The 20,298-nt window shown below is 49.7% G+C and overlaps 1 protein-coding gene across 3 annotated transcripts in view; it reads left to right on the top strand.

Moving 5' to 3' along the window:
- The window catches only part of HDLBP (high density lipoprotein binding protein), a 41,164-nt gene that overhangs the window by 2,068 nt on the left and 18,798 nt on the right, over positions 1-20,298 (top strand). The window contains exons 1-5 of one of the 3 annotated variants that reach the window (XM_059822360.1): positions 12,339-12,357; positions 17,195-17,262; positions 17,803-17,915; positions 18,853-19,007; positions 19,562-19,777. In XM_059822360.1, coding sequence (XP_059678343.1) covers positions 17,840-17,915; positions 18,853-19,007; positions 19,562-19,777 — 447 coding nt within the window. In that variant the 5' untranslated portion in view covers positions 12,339-12,357; positions 17,195-17,262; positions 17,803-17,839. Of the gene's footprint in view, positions 1-12,338; positions 12,358-17,194; positions 17,263-17,802; positions 17,916-18,852; positions 19,008-19,561; positions 19,778-20,298 lie in introns of those variants that run through there. The other 2 variants (XM_059822359.1, XM_009808905.2) reach the window with 2 other exon arrangements.

The following is a 20,298-nucleotide window of genomic DNA, read 5'->3' as shown; positions in this document are numbered from 1 at the left end:
GTGACACATACTCCTGTCTCCTCCTTTGTGGCAAGTTAAGCTGATTTCTTGTATTCTTTCCCTCCTCTCCCCCAATTCTGCCTGAAAAGGTGAAAAAATTATGTTGCTACTTCTTACGTGTTAAAGGTTATTGTGTTAAAGGTTATTATGTTCCCCATTTTCTCATTGGTCTTGCTTCTCTAGACTGGGATGATCAAGGTGGGGGGGAAGGGAAGAGGTTGCCTCTTGATCTGGAGTTGGATCTTAACATTATCATTACGTTATGCAGCAGAATGGTAACAATAGTAACTTATTTTTGGTAGGATAAGGGCGGTCGTTCTTAGTCAAGCAGCAAGTCTTTTTTTCCAGTTCACATTAAGCTGCTTCTGAAGACAGCGAGGTCTATTAGAAGGGAGATCTGTAACCTTGGATTTCGTAACTGTTATCAGTGTGGAGAGCCATCCCAGACACTCCAGCCTGTGCAGTTCACACCTTTTCAAAGAAACTTGGGATGTTTTATCGGTTACAATATTTCAGCTGATACTGCCTTTCCCAAAACATACTCTTGCCTTTGCATATAGAAGCATGTTAAGCTGGTACAAATGCATTTAAGATTGTGCCACTGTTAGAATTCAGGTAATTCACCCAGGTCACTACCAGTTAGAGTAGTCAGCAGTGGCACTGAGACCAGTCCAGAGTGTTCAAACTGAATGCGGGTGTGTGGCTGGAAAAGTTTATTCACCATGGCTGGGAGAGGGCATCTGACAATTTGAGCTGTGGGTTTCTGTAGAATATCAGATTTATGTGAAAATGTTGTTTCTTTTTTTAAAAAAAAAAAGGTCACTCAACAATGATTCAACTTTGTTTTGTATTCAGGAATTCTACAGAAGGAAATCCTTGGGCCTATACTGTGCAGAGCTTATAAAACGAACCTTAAAGCAGAGTAGCAAGACTCTGGCAAGTGTCCTCATGGGTGTTTTGAAACTGGCAAGCAGTAAAGACAGGATCTGGAAACTGCCTTCGCACTTTCCTTGCCACCAGAAAGAGAGAAGTTACAGATCAGTCGGTCTCATCCTTAGCAGGAGAAGGCACCCAAGCGTAGCCTGGCAAGAAATACAAGACTTTTAGCACCCTGTGGATCAAGCACAATACTAGCCTCCTCTCTGTAACATTACCCTTACAGAAATGCTGTTACAATCTCGACAAAGACGCGCGCCGCTGAAGAAGTTGCAACAGGGGTTTTTAAAGTGGGCTGAGAAAGGCATGTTCACCCAGGATGTAACGAGTCTAACTTGTCCAAGAGCACGTTACTGAGAGGCCCAGAGCCTGTAAAACTTTTGCAACATGGGTCTGTGCAAGAATTAAGTAGGTGTTATTTGTATTAAAATAGGAAAACAGATAAAGAAGAGATAGGAAAGTAAAACCCAGCTGCGGGATTAGGCCTCTGTTCCTCTTCCTAATTACCCTAACCTTGAAAGAAGAGAGCATTAGGTTGTACTGCACAGTGTGGTGGGGTTTGCTGGTGGTTTTTTGTTTTGCTTATTGTTTTTTCTAGGGCTTTGATCTAGAAGCTATTCCAGTGGAGTCGGTGTTACCAGGAGGCTGTGGTATTTATTGTGGGCCGTGGGACTTTATTTGGCGTGGAAGGGAGGGTGCTGGGCAGTAGGTCCTTTTGGGGGAGGGATTGCAGAGGAGCTCAAGAGACACCTAGAGCTGGTCTCCAGACCCCAGCTGCTCATGCTAGGCTGGTAATTAAGGCGAGAGTCTGGTGTCCTGAGTTCAGGGCTTGTTTCAAGAGCTCTTTTTGGTTTAGAAGAATAATTTTGGGTTACAGGCTTACCCTGGGTGTGGAATTATACCTGAGAGAATTCAGCATGAGGCTTTGTATTTAGCTGTCCTTTAGCTTTAAAAGAAAGAATGCTTATGTCCTAAAAATCTGCTATTAAAATCTTGTGATTTACATTACCATCTTAAATGGAAAAGTCCTGCATGCTTAATAATTCTAGTGATCTTTTTCCCCCATCCTTCTTCTGTGAACTCACGTTGCCCCATAGCTCACATAGTGTGATTTCAGTGGAAGGGAGTCAGGGAATGAGGTTGAAAAAAGAAGTATCAATAAACAGGGAGGGAAAGTTCTAGCCAAAGCAGGGGGAAAAGCTTCTTTATTTAGAATATTTTACGTGTATAGAAGACTTTGGGTTGCTAGAAGATTTATGTGTTTAAGGTTTTAATTCTAACAAGGAAAGGTAGTCAGACTGTGATGAATGCTCTGGGTTTATTTTGTTTCATAAGAAACTTATGTGTGTTAAAGCCAAAGTGGTTCTTTTTTCCCCTCATTTAGGTAATCTAAAGGTGTTTCTACCTACGCGAGCTCTGGTATTTTCCCAGCAATCCCACAGAAATACGAGTATCCTTTCTAGCGGCTACTGTATAATACAGATGCTTTTCTTTGAACTTGCTGGTCGACAGCGCTTGTCTCTCATGACTGGTTCAATTTTGTTCAATCTTGCATCTGGTAGATCTTTCAAGCTTTGAAGATACCTACTAATATTTTGCAAATTATTCCTAGATATATTAGCATGTAAATAACTTAGGTACATTTATACCTCGCAGTGCTAATTTCTTGACTTTAGCTGATTCAAAAAAAACCATTTGGTTTCATTTCGGTGTACTGTACCTTTGTTTTGTGTCTGTGCCTTCCTGTGTTTTGGGGAGGGCTAAATAGGTAGCTTCTGCAAAGAAGGCAGGGGATGTGCATTTATGTACGTGTTTGCATACAAGAAGGCCAGCTGGATTTCTGCTTACTGCTCTAAATAAAGTGAATGATAGTGGTGTTTAGAGAGGGGAGGGGGGAGAAAAACTTGACGTTACGCTTACAGTCCTAGCAATGCTCTCGCCTCAGTGAAGTCTCTTTAATTGTGCTTTTGGCAATCGTTGGACTTGGGAAGAAACTCCTGGCCCCGGCAGGAGCAGCACGTGGCCCCGGTGCCAGGAGCGGGTTCCTGAGCGGAGCCCAAGGGGCAGGCGGGTGGAGCAGGACAGCCCGGGTCCGGCGGCCGTACGGGTGCGAGGGCTGACCTTGGCCACAGCTGCCCGTACCGCGGGAGCCGGCTGTGTTGCTGAGGCAGCGATGGAAGCATGTCGCTCTTTTGTGAGGAGCAGGGGTTGAGGCAAGGAGCTGTGTCCAGCTAGAGTCACAAAAGAGGTGCTTGCAAAGTAGCTGGAAGAAAAAACAGGGAGAAACCTGAGAGAAAAGATAGACCACAAAAGGCTCTGTTAGAGGAAATCATAATGAGTTTAACTTCAGTGGAAAAACAGCACTGGAAGAAGGGAAGGGATTGGTTCGGTAGCTGTAAGACACCAACAAACGATGATTCACAGGAAAAGTTTTGCCTTTCAGAGGATTGAATAGCACAGTAATATTCATGCGACCTCCCTTAAATGACGCTGTTTAATTTAATTGTAAAGTAAAATGGGTTTACTTGTTGACGCAAAATGGAAGTAGTACCAGATTCTCTTACACTCAACAGCACAGTGTCTGGAACTGTTTTCCAGCAACAGTTTTGTCATCTTTTCTAAAGATTTTTCACTGATGAGAAAGAACTGTTTGGGGATGGAACTGATGGATTTATTTTGCATTAATGGAAGAAAAGAAAACAAACACCCAAACAAACAAAAAACCCCAAACCCAACAAACAGAATTGCACAAGTGACTTGCATATAAACATAGGTCACAAATCGGGATGATTCTGGTAAAAGCATCCACACACATAACTTGTGTGTACACGATACCTTTTACCTGCACAGAAAATACCTGTGATTGAAAATTTCCGGAAGCGAGTGCTGATGTCACGACAGTTGATACTCGTGCGCTGTAGCTATGTGTTTAGTAGTCCGATATCCCAGCAATTAACTGGATTTTAAGGAGGAAAGACTTGGAACCCTGTAGGATTTTGACTCTTGCTATTCAGCTTGGAGGTGGCAGGACCCAGCCTTCCCCCTGTGTTGTTAAGCTGCTAATTGCTTGTTGGGGTCTCTGTCAAAGCCCATAAAAGTGCTCTCTGACCCATACATAATATGACTCTGGTTTTAAAGGAAGGTTACCGGTGTCACATCTCACAGAGTAAATATCACGAGGCAGGTAGGGCCAGCTTTCATGAAGCTAACCTCTGGCATATTTTTCACCGGCGATTGGATATCTGGAATAATCTTCTTGCATCATTCAAATGTCAGGCTTGGTTTAGAGTATTGGCATGTAGCATGGGCATCACTCCCCTGTCCCTTTTCCCCCACGCCCGCTAGTTTTGGTTGACTGGTATTTCAAAGGTTTTTGTGGTGGGTTGTCTGGTTGTCTGAAAAATCAGTAAAGGCTTTTTTTTTTTCTTTTAGAGGAATGCTGAACACCTTGACATCCGTTGCTCAATTTGGGTGGTACCACTTGCTGGTTCTCTTCCTGTTGTTTCTGGTACTGTGTGTCTATCCCTGCGTTTCTGGCACTGAGAGTTAAACTGGATATTTCACAAAATAAACTGGATATTTGCCAAAGATGAGTGACAAAGCCTGGGCCAGGGTTTGTGGCAGGAACAGGGACATCGGGCATGGGATGGATACGTGCGTCGAGCTAGGAAAAAGGAAGAGAGTAAGGGTTAGAGTTGATGCAAGGAAGATTTCCCCACTGGAGGGGACAGAGGCAAAGATAGAGGAAGCCACGGTGGGGTGAGAGGCTGGGAGTGATCAAGATGGACTTGTTGCTGCTTGCCCCAGCTGCAGCCTTGCCTGAGGAGTTGGGGTGGTTTTCTCTCTCCAGTGGGCACTGGAGAGACGGTGTGGGCTGTCTGACCTCCCCTGCCCCTCCCAGAGAGGGGAGCGGGGCTCTGCTCTTTGCAAACCAAGCCGCGACTGTTTCCATTGCACAGTAGAAAGTAAGTTTGCTGTTATCTCTGTTCAAGTGATAAAGCTGAAGGTAAACCTGTGTTGGAGCAGTTGAAAGGAAAGCCGAGAAGAACAACTCACAGAGCAGGCAGGGTGAGAGTACGGATGGGAATATGTTATGGTTGGCATTTTATTGCATATGCTTTTGTTTTCAAAATGAATACTTCAGCAGTTGGTATAGCCTGCTGGGGTTTAGGTGCATGGTCTTACAAGGACCCTTGAAATCTCTGGAGAACGGCAAGTTGCAGATAAGTGACTGTTGCTTAAAAGTAGAGCTGGTTAAGCAGCATTGAGGAAACTTAAAGTTCTACACCTGCTTTTATAAATAGTTTCATGAAATTAAAATACTAAGTTGATGGCTCTGGTGATTGCAGCAGAGTTGTGGCTAAAAATGAGAACAAGCAGTGAGTATTTAGAGAAGTTTAGAAGTTCGTAGAGGGGTTAACGTATCTTTAATTTCCATTTTATTCAAAAACTCGTATCGCTCGGGGCACTGTTCTGTTAATTCAAAAGACAATACCGATGTGTGGGTGGAGGACTGTACAGCATGAGGTATCAAAGCAAAAAATTTGTACCTAAAATGGCACGTGTACCCTTCTAGTTCAGCCCAAAGATGAGCAGGGTGGGACTGACAATGATTCCGTTATGATAAGAGGTTTTAAGTGTAAAATAATATTATTTATAACAATTAGCGAGAACTCAGAGTAAAACTATTTCCACTATCTCTCTTGCTCTTCTTTTATAGCAGGCTTAGAGTGGCCTTGCAGATTTGGAAGGGAAGACTGTCTGGTTTTTTCACTGTCAGTTTAGATCACCGTGATGTAATTCTGGCTAACACATGAAGAGCCTTTTGCTTGGCCTAGTAGAGATTAGGAATTAGTGCTTGTCTGTGGATATGTTGAGCCCCTGTTGCATGTGCTATGAATAGGACAAAGGGAAGGCTGTGCTTAAATACCGAGGGTCCTATCATCGCTTTTAAAAAGTGGCAGTTGGAATCAGATCTTTACTTTAATGCCTTTTCAGAGGAATTGTTGCCAAACTGAAGATTATTTTTTTTTCAATTTTAAATTGTTCCTTCCCTCTCCAAACAAAGCACTAGCCTCCCTGCAAGTTTAATTATTTTATTCTTTTGAGGTTTTTGTTTGTCGCAATAACACTAACTTTTCTGGGTTGTATTTTCAAACTGCTTATTGTAACTGAAAGGTAGAAATACAGAAAAAAAAAAAATTGGATAGTCTTGTGAAGCCATGTGATTTGGGGAACTGGAAGTCAGAGGAAAACATACCAGAGCACATAGAAAGTTTATAAAAATGGAGCTCCAGCATTTTGTTAAGTCTTTGTTATCCAGTAAACATTAGTAACTGAGGAATCTTTAAAATCTTTCAAGGAGCCGTGAAGAACCTTGCTTAGGTTTTTCTGTACAATACCTAGAATTAGAGTAGCTAAGCAAGATCTAAAAAAAAAAACCAAACCCAAATAAAACAGGCAAAAATAAATGTCTGTTTACAGTTTCCATGCTTAAGTTGCAAATTGCCCCTCTGAAAAGTATCATTTGGAATGTCTCAGTTTGCCACTTTTTATTAATTTTTTTTTTCATTTGCTGTATATATTTACCTAATTGAGCCTCTGTGAAAAGAAGTGGTTGTCGTCTTAAGGACCTGCTTATGGCAGTTTATAAAATTCTGCCCTGCAAAACATCAGCCTAAGAGCACCTGTAGGATGGTCTTAGGGAGCATGGTGACACGTTCAAGCTAAGGGACACGGTCAGCTTTGAATTGTCTAAATATATGACGGTTAACGTGAAAAAGAGTAAGTTTAGGGTTTGCAAGTCCCTTGCCTTTCCAAACTACGTGATATGTAGTGCATGACAGCTTCTGGCAACATCTCTTAAAAAAAATAGAAAAAAAATTGCCACGTGTTCATTTTATATTGCAATTGCCAAGGGAGGGGGAACGAGAGACACTGAAAAGGTAAACAAAAGAACTCCAACCCAGTAGCCAAAGGAGGGTGAAGTGAAACTTCCCTTTTGAAGAACAGAAAGGAAATAGCGTGTGCTTTGTTCTGCGGTATCTCCGCAATCCTCACTTTGTGGGTAACTGCAATATTTAACTGCAAGTATCCAAGCAGGCTTTGGGAAGTAGCTCTCAGCTAATTATTTGTGGAAGATTTTTTTTTTTTCTTCTGCAGTGCAGGTTGAACAGAGAACAATGCTGCAGCACCGCTCTGAAAGCACCTGTGTATGATAAGTACACAGTGTAGTAGAAATTTAAATTAAAATGCAAGTTCAGATCAGCATAAAGAGCCAAAATTGAAATTAAAGGTTCTGACTGCAAGTAAGAAACCTTTTTCACTGTTAGGATAGTCAGGTATTGGAATAGGTCGCCCAGAAAGTTTGTGCAGCTTTGAAGGTTTTCAAGACTGACTGAAGAAAGCCCTGAACACCCTGTCCCGACCCTGCTTCGAGCAGGAGGTTGGACTGGAGACCCCGGAGACTCGGACCTCCAGCCTGTTGCCAGATGTCCTGAATTTCTGTGATTTCTTTCACTTCTGGTGCTCTGTGCTATTGCCACTTTCCAGGCAATATATCGGGAGTCTTTGTTTTCTGAATCTCTTTTCCCATTCTTGAGTCAAGTCAGTGTTTTGCTTTACTGTGAAACTGTAAAGCAACACGGGAAGATCCTTTATTTCACTTTGCCCCTCATGTTTGAAAATTATTCCTCTTCAAAGTGTTTATTGGCTCCCCAAGGCCAAGAGCCTGAAATTTGCTTCTACTTTGACAACCTTTTCAATTCTTAAATTTGCCTGTTACCATCTCTGCAACACAGGTGGGAAAGTCATCTCAGTCATTCTTGGCCTGAATGTATTACTTCTGTTTTCATCTCATTCCGTTTTATCTTGGTTATTTGAAATGCTAACTTCTTCTGAAAGCCACGTCCGTGTTAAATAATAAGATTTCTCTCCCAGTGTAAGTGTAAGGACGGACTCTGACTTGTCCTCTGTGGCTTCCTTTTGCTTTGCTTTTGGATTGATTTTATTAAACTGCCCATTGACTTTCTTCCTCATCTCTGAAATGGCATTTGTTTTGTCATAGCACCTGGCATCCAAGGATCACAGCGTTCTGAACAACCTGAAATGAAATAATGAGTCCACAGAGTAAACCAAGACCGCTGTGTGTGCACAGCCAGGGCAACCGAGAGAATTTCACCAGTCAGTTCACCAAATCAGCAGCAAAACTAAGAGTAGAGCTCGAGTCTCTTGACTGGTTTGTCTGCATTAACCACTAAATCTAGTTTTCTCACAGTGTCCCCGTGTAACACGTGCACACCTCTGCTTAACTAGCAGCTTTTCCTCTCTTTGCAGTCAGAGGGCTTGAAGCTACTTGTTCATACTAGAACTCTGTCCACACCAGTAAGTTGCTCCTGTTCTTCCTACATATTTTGCTTGCCCTTTTTATAGAGCACCCTGTGATAGTCTAGGAAGGGCAGTGTATACATTGTTTGCTAGCTGATGGTTGCATAATTATATTGTCAGGGTGCCCAGGAAATAAATAAGTCTTTTAAACAATCATTTTGGCCTGAGAGGCCTGCTGAGGTTAGTCACCTTCCTTCAACGTCTGGTCAGCTCTTCTGCTTGTGCAAGAGAATTGCCCTCGATAAACAATGTACGTTTACCAGGAGAAAGGCAAGTGGTGTTGCACTCCCCTGGGACCCTTTATTTATACCACCCAGGTCCCATGTGAGACAAACACGTGCAGTCGCTCATCTTCCTTCCACCTCCCTCCCTCCTTCACGACATGACTAAATGGTTGGAGCTGGGATTAGTGTATAGGCTCGGGTAGACTTTTCTCTTTCTACCAGCCGTGTTTACAGCGGGCCTCTGAAGATGGTAGGGTTGCATTAAGTGCAGCTGAGAGGCAGAATTTAGCCTGTGGAATAATTTCTTCCTAGTGCTGATGTCTTGAATGGGGAAGAGGGGTGCCTGACTTGCATGTCCCTGGAAGTTTCCTTCCTCGTGGCAAAGAAAGAAAATCTGGTCTCAAAGTCAACGGAGACATAAGCAATGCGGACTCACGTTCAGTCATTTTTTTTATGATGAAACTTTTTTCATACTCTTAGCAGAAGGATCTATATAATTTGTCCCTTAACTTCAATTTAATAGAGGTTTTCCTGGAGAAATAAAAAAATTCTGTTGGAAGATCCCACGGCAAGCCATAGTGATACCTTTAGAGCTGAGAGGCATATCTTGCTTGCTTTGGCTTAGAACCCCAGTGCTCTCTGGCATACAAGTGCCCTGCGTCCTGAACCCTCTTCCACTTCTTTTTCTAGCGTGATCCCAAGTATTCCCCCACCCCGTTTCTCTTCATGCCACTGGTGAGGGATGTGCCGAAATGGATACTTTCAGGAGTACTTCTTTTGTGGTGTTCTCTGACTTCGGTGTGTGGGATAAGCGCCCGGATTACAAAAAGGGTGCTTATTTGTACAGTTTTAGAAATCTGGAGTTATATTTAACAGGAAATAAAGTCACAGCACACGCTCTTTGGAGCATACTTGAGTTGCTTTCCAAATAAGGCTTGCAGTTTCTGGCAGGAAAAATAGGGATCTCTTAGAACAACAGAAAATAAGAACAGGCTAGAAGAAATCCTTTGCAAAATCCTAGCTCAGCTGAGGGTGAATGTGCCAGGAAGGACCAACCTTTTTGTGGTCTTTGCTCCGGTGATTTAAGGAGCTGAAAGTTTCCTCTCCCTTCCCCAGGAGTCCTGGGGTGGTATGATTATTGAAAGCTTCTTAACTCCTCAACCTTTGCTTTCACGCTGGTGAACACGTGTTCCAAAAACCCAAACCTGTTCAGTGTTAGTTTTATCTCCGTGTGCGTTTCATATTTTTGCCGGTCCCATTTCGGTGTCCTCCCTCAGACGGGTGATAGGACCTGCCAATTTGATAAGCCATTGAAATTACGTATTGCCCAATCCTTCACCCTTTCTGTCACACGTTGGTGCTCTTTTTGGGAGGCTTCCTTTTCAGTTGTTTTTACAAGTCGTGAAACCAGGGGCTGTCGTAATGCTGCCAAAGTATGGGATGCTAGAGGGAGAGGGGCAGGTCAGTGTTTGTCAAGGCGTTGGGTACCACCTTCTGTCTCCTTTCCCCTCAGCTACCAAAAATTCCTATGCCTGGTTTATAGAGGAGCCATTTTACACACATCCTTTTGTTTTGTTTTCAATATGAGATTGTACTTGTGGGCAAGTAGACAGAACAGGCACCAAGCAGCCCCTGCAGGCCTCTCTCTGCCCGTACCCCATTGCCTTATTGAAGAAGAGGGACGAGGCGGGATGCTGATGGTCGACGTGCTGACGGGAGGAGCGGCAGGTTGAAACAGGCCTCCTAGCACCCTCTAAATGGGCTTCTGTCCGTGCGCAGGACACTTCTGTACTTACTGAATGTGGGAGGAAAGGTGAACTCTTCCCCCCCGCTACCCTCTTCCCCTGCAGCAGATCTTCCTCCGAGGAGAGCAGCCCGTGACAGGTTTCCTTCAGCGGAAATCATTTGAGGGTGGCAGGCAGTGAGATGCTCTAGGCCTTCCAGTAACTTCTGGGCCTGGCAGGCTTCCCTCCCACTGCTTGCAGCTGCAAATAAAGGAAGAGCTACAGAAACATGCAAGGAAGATTCCCTCTTAAACAGTCCCGGAGAGGAAGCTGTGATAAAACCCAGAAATCCATAACGTCCTAGCGACCCCAGAGGCTGCAGCAACACTACCTAGAGCAGGAGAGGGGCGTACAGTTGTCCCACAGGCACAAGGTGGCATGTCACCCCAGAGGGCACCTGCTGAACCAGGTAACGAGTCGAGGGAGAAGGATGTTGGTGTTCCAGTAAGATGCTCTGGGCTGGGGGTTGTGCTGCTCCTCTGGTCCCCCGGCACAGGGGATCGCAGCACTTACCCGCGTCAGAGTTAATTGGACGCAGCGAAGTTAGAGCTTTGAAAGAAGGCTGCTTGCTTTGTGCTGGGGAGATAAACACAAGGGAGTGAAAGCACCAGAAAAGCATCGTGCGCCTCGAGTGACGTTCAGGGTGCTAGGTTCCAAGTCCCAAATTACAATCCCCTGCACTCCCAGCTGCTGCCTGGAAGCAGAAGTGCCCAAAGTCCGGAGGTGCTGCAGTTTGCCCAGGTCCCCAAAGCTCTGCTTTTGCATGAGCCACCTCTGTCTCAATAGGCACCCGCCTGCTCGCTTGTGTCTTACGGGGTGCTGCTGGCATCCGCAGCCTCGACGCTTTTTGTCAGAGGAGCCCGAGCCAGCTCTTGAAGCGTATATGACGTGGCAGCAGTGGTTGCTGCCTCTCTGTGCGGCAGCCCCGTGCTTGGAGCGGTATCCCTGCGTCCTCGCTGAGACCGACAGACTTTCTGAGGAGGGGCCGGGGTGGGGGGGAGATGGATCATCGTGGTGCCTTGGCAGGGTGTCAGCTCTTGACGACTGTTCCCCTTCTCCCTTTAACATACTTCCCGATTTCACCCACAAGTGTATTTTTATTTACAGTGATAAATTGTTTGTGTCAAAAAGTTCAAGCGCTTTAATGACATCCTCCCAGCCGCAGGATTGAAAGAGGAAAACTGGAGAAATCTACTCTTGTTCAATAATAATAAGTAAACATAATTTTACTTAAGGCTAAATACCGTCCATGTTTCCATAAATACATCACATGAATATCTCCAAAAATTACTGTGTGTAATCAAAAGCAGTTACTCCAAAGACCTCACATTTCTGCGGTCGGAGCTCTACAAAGCAGGTTCTTGCGTTTAGTTTGCCAGGGTCTGGGAGAGAGCGGGGCGTGAATGAGAAAACCAGTCACTAAACGCAAGTTATGAATGATGAGGAAAATTAATCCTGTGTAGGAAAATGGGCAGAGACTGAGCTAATGCAAAAATCAGTTCAAATTCCCTGTATTTTTACACTGATGGGACTTTTTTTTTTTTTTCTCAGCTCCCTGAGGGTGCAGGGCTAATAATTAAAAACATCTATATTGCACAAACTTTAATAAACATCCTCTCTGCAGGAAAGGAGGGTATTGTGCTTGCTGGCTTGCCTTTCCCCTCCTTCGCTCTCCCCCATTTCCAAATTAGAGACTGGAATAAGGAGAGGGGCTTTTTTTTTTGTTGTTTTTTTGGCAGGGGGGGTATTTATTTTATACTTTTTTGACTCTTGCTCTTACCTTGCCCCTTCTCCTGTCTGCAACCTCAGCACCGGGTGTCAGCTGCTGTGACAGAGACGGCGCAGGAGGAGGAACAACTTTTCTTCTGGGGCCGGAGGGAGCCGCAATGTCCCTCGCCGCTTGTGGGACGGGGCCGAAGCCCCAGGTGTTTGCCGCTCCCCGGTGCCGGCCGTGGTGTTAAGACTGCCCCGGGAGCCGCTCCAGCTCACTAACCCCGCGTGGAACCGGCCTCAAACAAACACAGTCGGTAATTCTCAGCTCTGGAGAAGCCGAGCTGACTCCCGGGACCGTAGAAGGGCCCGGACCGGCGCTGGGGAGAGCCAGCCGCACCGGCTCGGTTCTGCAGCCGCCGGGCCACGGGCGGGAGGCCCTTGCTGCATGTGAAGCCGTCCTTTAAGGGAAGGCAGCCGGGGCTTTCCCGCGGGTGTCAGCCTGGGGCGGGCAGCGGCTGGCGGCTCGGCCCCCCGGGGTGGAAGCCGCCCGCGGCTCGGTCTCCCTTCGCCGTGAAGCCCCGCGGGTCGGAGCCGGGCAGCGGGGGCCGCCGCGGGAGCCGCAGACCCCTGGGCCGGGCCGCTGCTCCGCTCCGCTCCGCTCCGCTCCGCCGCGGCGGGCAGGCGGCGGGGCGCCCCCGGCGGCGCGGGACACGCGTGGCGGGCCGGCCCCGCCGGGAAGGGGCATGTCCCGCTGACGTGCGGGCCGGGGATTGGCAGCGGCCCGGCCTATATAGGCGCCGGGGCGGGCGCCGCGCCGCTCTCCCAGGAGCGCTCCGGTTCTCCAGCAGGGCGGGCGAGCGGGCACCGGCCGGAGTGAGTCACGGGGGACGGGGGGGCGGCCCCTCCGCCGCGGCCGTGGCGCCGACGTGGAGGCTGGCGGGGCGGAGGGGGGGCGGCCTGGCCTGGCCTGGCCCGGCGCGGCCTCGCTTCCTCCCCCGGGGCACCGACGTGTCGGCGCCGCCGGGAAACTCCGGGCCAACTTCCCGCCGGCCGGGCTGGGCAAAGTCCGGCGGGGGCCGCTCGGGGCAGCCGGCGGCGGGAGGGTGGGGGTCCGGCCTCGGCCGGTGCCGACACGGCGGTGCCGGCCGGCAGCAGCTGTCGGGCAGCGCCGGCGTGCGGCGCCGTCCCGGGGCCGCTGGGCCCCGCGGGTGCGTGGGGAGGGGGGCGGCCCGCTCCCTCTCGCCGGGAGTAGAGGGGTTAGCGGCGCGGGTCGGGGCGGCTCCACCTCGTCCCCGCCGGCCGGAGGGTTTACGCCTGCTGCGAGCCAAAACGGTCGGCGGCGGGCGTTCGTCCAGCGCCCGATCAGCCCGCGGAGCGCCGGCGGCGGGCAGCCTTCCCCCGGGCCGCGGGGGCCGAGCGGCTCCGCTCCTGGCGTGACTAGAGGGGCGAACGCCCCGGCCCCGCTCCCTGGGCCACCGGCGGGGGCGAGCGGGCGGCGGGAAGGCGCTAACGCGGGGGCTCGGGGCAGGCCGTGCCCGCCCAGCCCCGCGGCCGCCGAGCCGTGCTCGGGGGCTGTCACCGGGCTCCCCCCGCGGGAGCAGCTTTCCCCCGCTTACATGACGCGGCCGCCCCCGGCCTGCAGCCCGGAGGGCCGCGCCGGGCTGGGGCTGGGGCTGCTCCCGCCCCGCGGCGCTCTCCGCCGTGCTCCCGGTGCCGTTCCCGCACGGGCGGTGCGTTGGGGGGCGCCCCCCGCCGGCGCCCCCCTCCCGCTCAGCCCCGCGCGGGGGGCGCGGGTGACAGCGGGCGCCCGGACCCTTTAAGGGCTCCGCCCCGCCCCGCCGCCCCGCCCCGCCCCCGGTGCCGGCAGTGCTGAGGTGGCGCTGGCGGCGCCGCCCGCCTCGGCCTGGCCGGGCCTGGGCCGCGGGGCCCGGCGGCTCCCCCGCCTCGGCCGGGCACGGAGGGGCGCTTCTCCGCCCGGCCTCTGCCCTTGGCCCGGGGAAGGCGGGCGCTGCCCGCGGGGCGGGCTCCGGCGCTGCCTGCCCTACGCGGGAAGCGCTTCCCGCTGCCCCTCTGGGAGCACAGCCGTGGAAGCCCTCTCCCGGGCCCGGTGACCTGCCCTCGGGGCCGGCCGGGAGGGTGCGGGCGGGGGCAGGTTCTCCTTGGCTGGGCTCTGGTGAGCGGCTGGGCAGGCACGGAACAGCTCCTGTCTAAGGGCGGGAGGGGACGCTGGGGACCATGGCGGGTCCTGGCGTTAGTGGAAGAGTAAACGCAGCGGACGGGTCAGGTGTACGTCCGGCTGCGGACGGGTCAGGTGTACGTCCGGCTGCGTCTGATGCACCGGTTGTGTTGCGCTCTCAGATGTGCTCCGTCGGGAATCGGTGCGAAGGGAAGGACTCCATCCTGCCACACAGCACCTGTCCGCCTGCGTGATCCCCCCCCCAAAATCAAGGGGCCTGGGCCTTTGACGGCTGGGAGAGCCAGTTGGTTTTCCAAAAACAAGTATTCTCCTGTGTGACCGCTCATCTACCAAGAGATCACCCTGCCCTGTGTGGACATCTGGCAGAGGACGGTGGCTGCCACAACCAGCCCAGCCCTGTCGCTGTGTGCTGCATCTGATTTTAGCTACCTCAATTAACAAAATGCTAATATTTTTATTAAACACGGTTTTAAATAACGCATAACTGACGTTTCTGTCCACAAGTAGTGATTGTATTGGCCGTGTAACTCATGACTTTGCTTTTGTTTCTCTTCATACAAATGTTTCCCGTGTGGTTAGGTCTGGCCCTTGCTGGAGGTTATTTTTAGGATGATTTCGTTCTCTTTATTTTAAGTGCGTTCTAGACTTCTGAAACTTTTTTTGGCGCACAAAGCCAGCGCTACAGACGGTGTATAAACTAGGCAGTTTAAAACCTGTTGGCCCAGTCAGCCGCACACTAGTGTGACGTAGCTGTAACCTTAGTTTCAAAACCTAAAGTGGGAAGTCAAGGAGGTGCAGGCTCCAAAAGCAGTGCCTGAGCTGCTGGTTTTGACGTTATGTTTAAAATACCATTCTGATGGCCGCCTCTGATTTTGGCCAGAGATGAATCCCTGAGGCCTACAATATTCCAGATGTTTGGAATTACTGGAGATGAAGAGCATTTGTTCTTAGCTTGCTGTATTGGGTGACGAAGCAGAAAGTCATACGGATAAACGCTGCCCTTAGATTTCTCTTTGACTGTCTAGCTCTTCTCTGATGGAGGCTGCAAGAAGATCTCTGCAGCTGGTGTGGACACAGTGAAAGCAGCAGCTGTGCCTTGAGGTCGCGGCTCGCAGGCAGGTGCTATACTGGGTGTCGTTGACTGACTTCTCGTCCTTACCCTCTTCCGAGCAGCAGAGCATGTGCAAGATGAGCCAGGTGGTGCTTTCCTGAGAAATGAGAGTTACAAGCACATCCGTGCCGTTAGCAAAGCTTTAGCCAGACCTTGGCAGCTGCTCGTGACGTCTAGGATGCTTCTCACTCCTGCCCTCGGTCCTGTTCGCAGCTTGCAGTGAGGTGGTGGCACCCTCGGTAGTGACCCGGTGGGCTGAAGGAGCCGACGGCTGAGTCTGCAGGCCTTGCCGAAACAGTCTGGGACATGTGCCGTGCCGCTAACACGCTTTCCTTGGTTCGGCAGCAGCTTGAGCCGCACAGTCGTGTGCCATGGATGTGTAGCCACGTGTTACACCATGGCGTAACTATGGAGAGCAAGGAGAACTTGGGTATTTCTCTGAGGTTGGATTACTAGCCACCCTTTCGTGTATACCAGCAAATGCCTTGCAGAGCCTCTGCGCGCTGCAACGGCTCTGCTTCAGGACAGCATGGCTGGCTGTCCTGGTAGCTGCCACCTCGTAGTAGCAGATCGTTACAGGATTAATTGCAACATGAGCTCTATTGCTTTGATAGCGCAGGTGGTGTTGCCTTGTGCCTGGTAAGAGGCGTGTTGAAGGAGGAGAAAACACTCCGGCCGTCACTGAGGTGCACATCACACCTGCATGATGCAGTTGCACTACTGTTCTCCTCATTCTTCCCTCCTTTCCTTCTGCTGCTGTCACCTTCCCTTACTGTGTCATGTCATAAGCGTGATGCGAGACACCACGTCAGCGATGCTGTGGTTTTGGGAGCCTTCTCCAGCACGTTGGGAGGTCAGAAGTGGCAACTGTCAGTTGACTGAAAAGCGTCCGAGTTTGCCGTTAAGAAGGTCTGAGCAGCGCTGCAGGGTTCGTGTGGGAGAGGGGCCTCTTGTCCCGTGAGCAGTCAGAGGCACTGGATTTTAGGAGTGCGAGCCCTGCAAGAGCACGCGTAACCGCTGGTGGGGGGCACTCCAGGTGTGGGGAACTGTTATACATCTGGCGTAGTGTGTACTGTACCGACTTTTACATTTTTACTTCTATTCCTAAACACTTTTTCAGTAAATCTGCAGATCCAGATACAGGAGATGTAAAGCTCCCACCAACAGTATATTTTTTTTCCTGGTTCCATCTTGTGTACGCATTTAAAATATCCACGTAAACCAGCACGGGTTTTGTTCTTCCAACTTGCAGACTTAGGCCTGGAGACAGAGTTTGGTGCCTGGTGCGTGATCTTATTACAGTAAAAAGCGAAGGGGTGGACTGGCCAGCAGCTGTGTGTGGATAGCTCTGAGTGTTTGCCTTAGTTTGTGAGGATGTCTGTGTTGATTCACCCAAGCTCCACTAAACTACATTCCTAATGTCTGACTGACGGCAGTGGTGTTGGCAGGTTTTCAGGTTGTTAGTCTCCTCTGACTAGATGTTGATGCTCTTGCTTACAACCCTGAAATTTCACATCTATCTTGCACATCTGTTACTAATTGACTATATTTTTGCCTGATACTGGATGGCTGCTCTTGTAGCCAGTGTGATGAAAGAGTAGCTACCTCAGGCTTCCTGCAGTGAGGTTTGAGTAGACAGTGGTGTTGCCTTTAGCTCTAGTAAAACATGACAGGTAAAGTATGGTGAGATGTGACTCAGTACGAGAACATTTTGGATAGGGTGCAAGTTTGAAACACAGTGCAGGTGGTGCTCTTTTAAAAGTTACAGTAACGGGGGTGTCATGTTTTCCTGTTGTCTTGGAGCTGTCACATAAATATTTTTCTTTTTCTTTTTTTTATAAAGCAAAAGCTGGCAGGCTGACAAACGGGCAGCTTACAGGACGGACTCTCTGGCTACTGACCATTTAGCTGGTAAGTTCTTATTTTGGGAGAGCCAAAGATCTTGCTGTTGCTGAGCTTGCTTATCAGAGTGGCTTTCTGAGTGTACCCCTAAGTCAGCAGGAGTTCAGGCACCTAAATAAGTTGCTTTCAGAAAGAGGCAGCATCCTGGCTCCTTTTTGTTTTCTCTCCAGGGTTACACAATGGTCTTGGACTGACTGTCCAGACCTTCGGATGCTCATTTAAAAATTGGACACCATTAATAAATGATAGGTTAATTAGAGTATGCTTTAACAACTTCTGGTGTCCCCCTTTCCAGTGACCTTAGGTTGCACATCCTCTGCCTTCTTAATGACGAGCTCTGGTTTTGGTGACCACTGTGCTGTGAGGAAATATCCCCCCTGAGTTCCTGTCTGGTTCAGCAAGAGAACCGGGCAGCTGACTGGCACTGTAGGTGCTTTTCAAGAGGCTGACTGGAAAAGTGCTCAGCAACACATGCTTCGTCTTCCTGGAGTGACTTTTGTGCATCTTGAATGGTGTTGGTAATAGTGCTGCCACCTCTGTCTCTTACAGTGGCATACCCGGATTGTGTGTGGGTGGGAAGTCGACAATGAGCTCCGTGGCAGTTTTGACCCAGGAGAGCTTCGCTGAACACCGCAGCGGCCTGGCTCAGCAGCAGGTGAAAGGTGAGAAAACACAGCTGAGTTCCCGTGATGTGCCTCTAAATACAGACTGCATAGGCAAGGTTCCTTGCTGTTACCCACGCTCGCTCCGCACATCCAGTTCCCCATGAGTGTGCAGACCTTGCATTCTCCATTCCTAGATTGGTGGCCCACCAAACTCTGGCTTTCCACCAACAGCAGCGCAGTGGTGGTGCTGCACAATGCAGAGCCAGGAGGAGGCAACCCTCAGATCTCCACAGAGCTCTGGCTAGCAATGCCGTCAGCCGTGGGATGGGGCACATGCAAGAGTGGGGCGTTGGGCTACAAGAGAGCCTCGTGGGGTCAGTGTGCTGGGCTGTCATTTCCTTCCTTTGCTCAGCCAGGTGCTGGGGAAGGTCGGTATGACTGTATTAACTGACTCACTGATGGGTTTCGGCACCCATCCTCCAGCTGTGAGCTGGCCCACTTGGCACAGCCCGGTGCACAACTGAGTCGAACGTGAGGTACAGGCTTTCCCTGGACTCTTGCCCTAACTATAGCGCTTCTCTCTGCCTTCCTCCTGGGCGTATGTTTGTCTTATCCCCTTCTGACCTGCAGCCTTGCTCTGTTCCTTTCACTTCTTTCTGCTCAGCCTGTTCTCCCCTAATTAAGCCCCTCTTGACGAAGTTGGCAGTAATGTGCTGTTTGCTGCCACCATTCACTTGCACGTTCACTTCTTGTAGCCCTACTGCCAGCTCAGACAGGGGGGTTGTTCATGGCATCTACTGCAGTCTGTGCTGTGCTGAGGTCAGTTGTGCTCCAGACTTGGCTGCTCCACGAGCATAACTGTAATAGAATTAATAGTAGCGCACAAGTAACTTGCCCTCCCTTGTTAGTCGTGCCTAAATACAGTTGCACTGCCTAAGAATAGGGGCATTTCTGTGGGGAGAGCATCTCATTTACCCTGTTTGCTTCACCCCAGTTACAGCTTTAAACTCTGAAGAAGAGAATGATCCTCCAACCTACAAGGAAGCCTTCCCTCCGCTCCCTGAGAAAGCACCATGTTTGGAAGCTGCCCAGGAACCTGCTGGGCCCTGGAGCAAAATCCGACCAATAAAGGCTTCTGTCATCACTCAGGTTGGTGGGAGTGGGTGTCTATCCCTCTCCTTTTCCTCCCTCCGAAAAGCAGGTGAAGCGAAGCTTTCCCTGGAGTATGAAATCCTTAGTATGTCAGATTGACAGCCTCTTTGCCGTACTTTCCCCTGGGGCATGAGGTGGACTGCAGCTAAGAGCTAGGACTGCTCTGGAGGGGAGGGATGTGTTCGAAAACTGCCCAGAAAAAGTGCTGCATCCCTGCTCCACAAATAGCTGCAGCAGGCCTGAAGGGAGGATTGCAGAATTCAAGTAGTGAGTCCTAATCCATTGAAGTGTTCCCCCCATAGCTTAGCACTTTTGCCTGCCAGACGTACTTTAGGAAGACACCCAGTGCGGGACAGACTGCCTGCTGCAGTGCTCTCGCACTTTCCCTGGTCGCAGCTGGTGTCTGCACCGGAAAGGCTGATGGGTTGCACAAACCCGGGAACTTAGTATGCCGGTAAAGTCCCGTACGGCAATAAGAGAGGGAGGCACTGGCAATCAAAAGCACTGACTGCTTGCTGTGCCCTTCTTTTATCTATCATGTGGCTGAGCAGGTGTTTCATGTGCCACTGGAGGAGAGGAAATACAAGGACATGAATCAGTTCGGCGAAGGCGAGCAGGCCAAGATCTGCCTTGACATCATGCAGAAGACAGGAGCTCACCTGGAGCTGTCTCTCGCAAAGGACCAGGGCCTTTCAATCATGGTCTCTGGCAAGCTGGAAGCAGTCATGAAGGCTCGGAAGGAGATTGTCGCTCGGCTGCAGACTCAGGTGAGGGCATCTAACTGTTTCTCACTTCATCTTTGCTCTTCCCCAAGACTCGCAAATGCTTTGAGACCCTTGGGTGTGTGTGCTTATAAGCACCTCTTATAAGAAGAAGTGTTATTAGATGACTAATTCAGCTTTGCCATGTATTTTCAAAGCACACGATTGGCAATTTGGAATGCAAATGAGGCTTAAAATAGGGTTCAAAGCTAATTACAGGCCATGGTGTTGCATGAAGGGTGGAGTCTGCAATCTCTGAACACTTGAATTGCAAACAGTGACTTTGTGCTGAGATGCTGGTGCCGGAGGGGCTGCAGGCTCCTCATCCAAAGCTAGCAGTATGTGAGGATGGGACTGTGCTTCCTCTGAATCCTTCAGAGGAGAACATGGAGGGATGGGAGAAAGAAAAGTAAGGAAGAGGAAGCTCTGCTGAAAGCTTCAAGTCAGGGTTCTGGATTGTGTAACTCAAGCCACACTGGTGAGGAACCACAGCCCTGTTGTTTCAGTTGCATCTCCTTTCAGTCCTC

The sequence above is a fragment of the Gavia stellata genome, chromosome 11 (genome assembly GCF_030936135.1).
Source record: "Gavia stellata isolate bGavSte3 chromosome 11, bGavSte3.hap2, whole genome shotgun sequence".
Classification (NCBI taxonomy): domain Eukaryota; kingdom Metazoa; phylum Chordata; class Aves; order Gaviiformes; family Gaviidae; genus Gavia; species Gavia stellata.
This window is presented reverse-complemented; position numbering and strand designations above follow the sequence as displayed.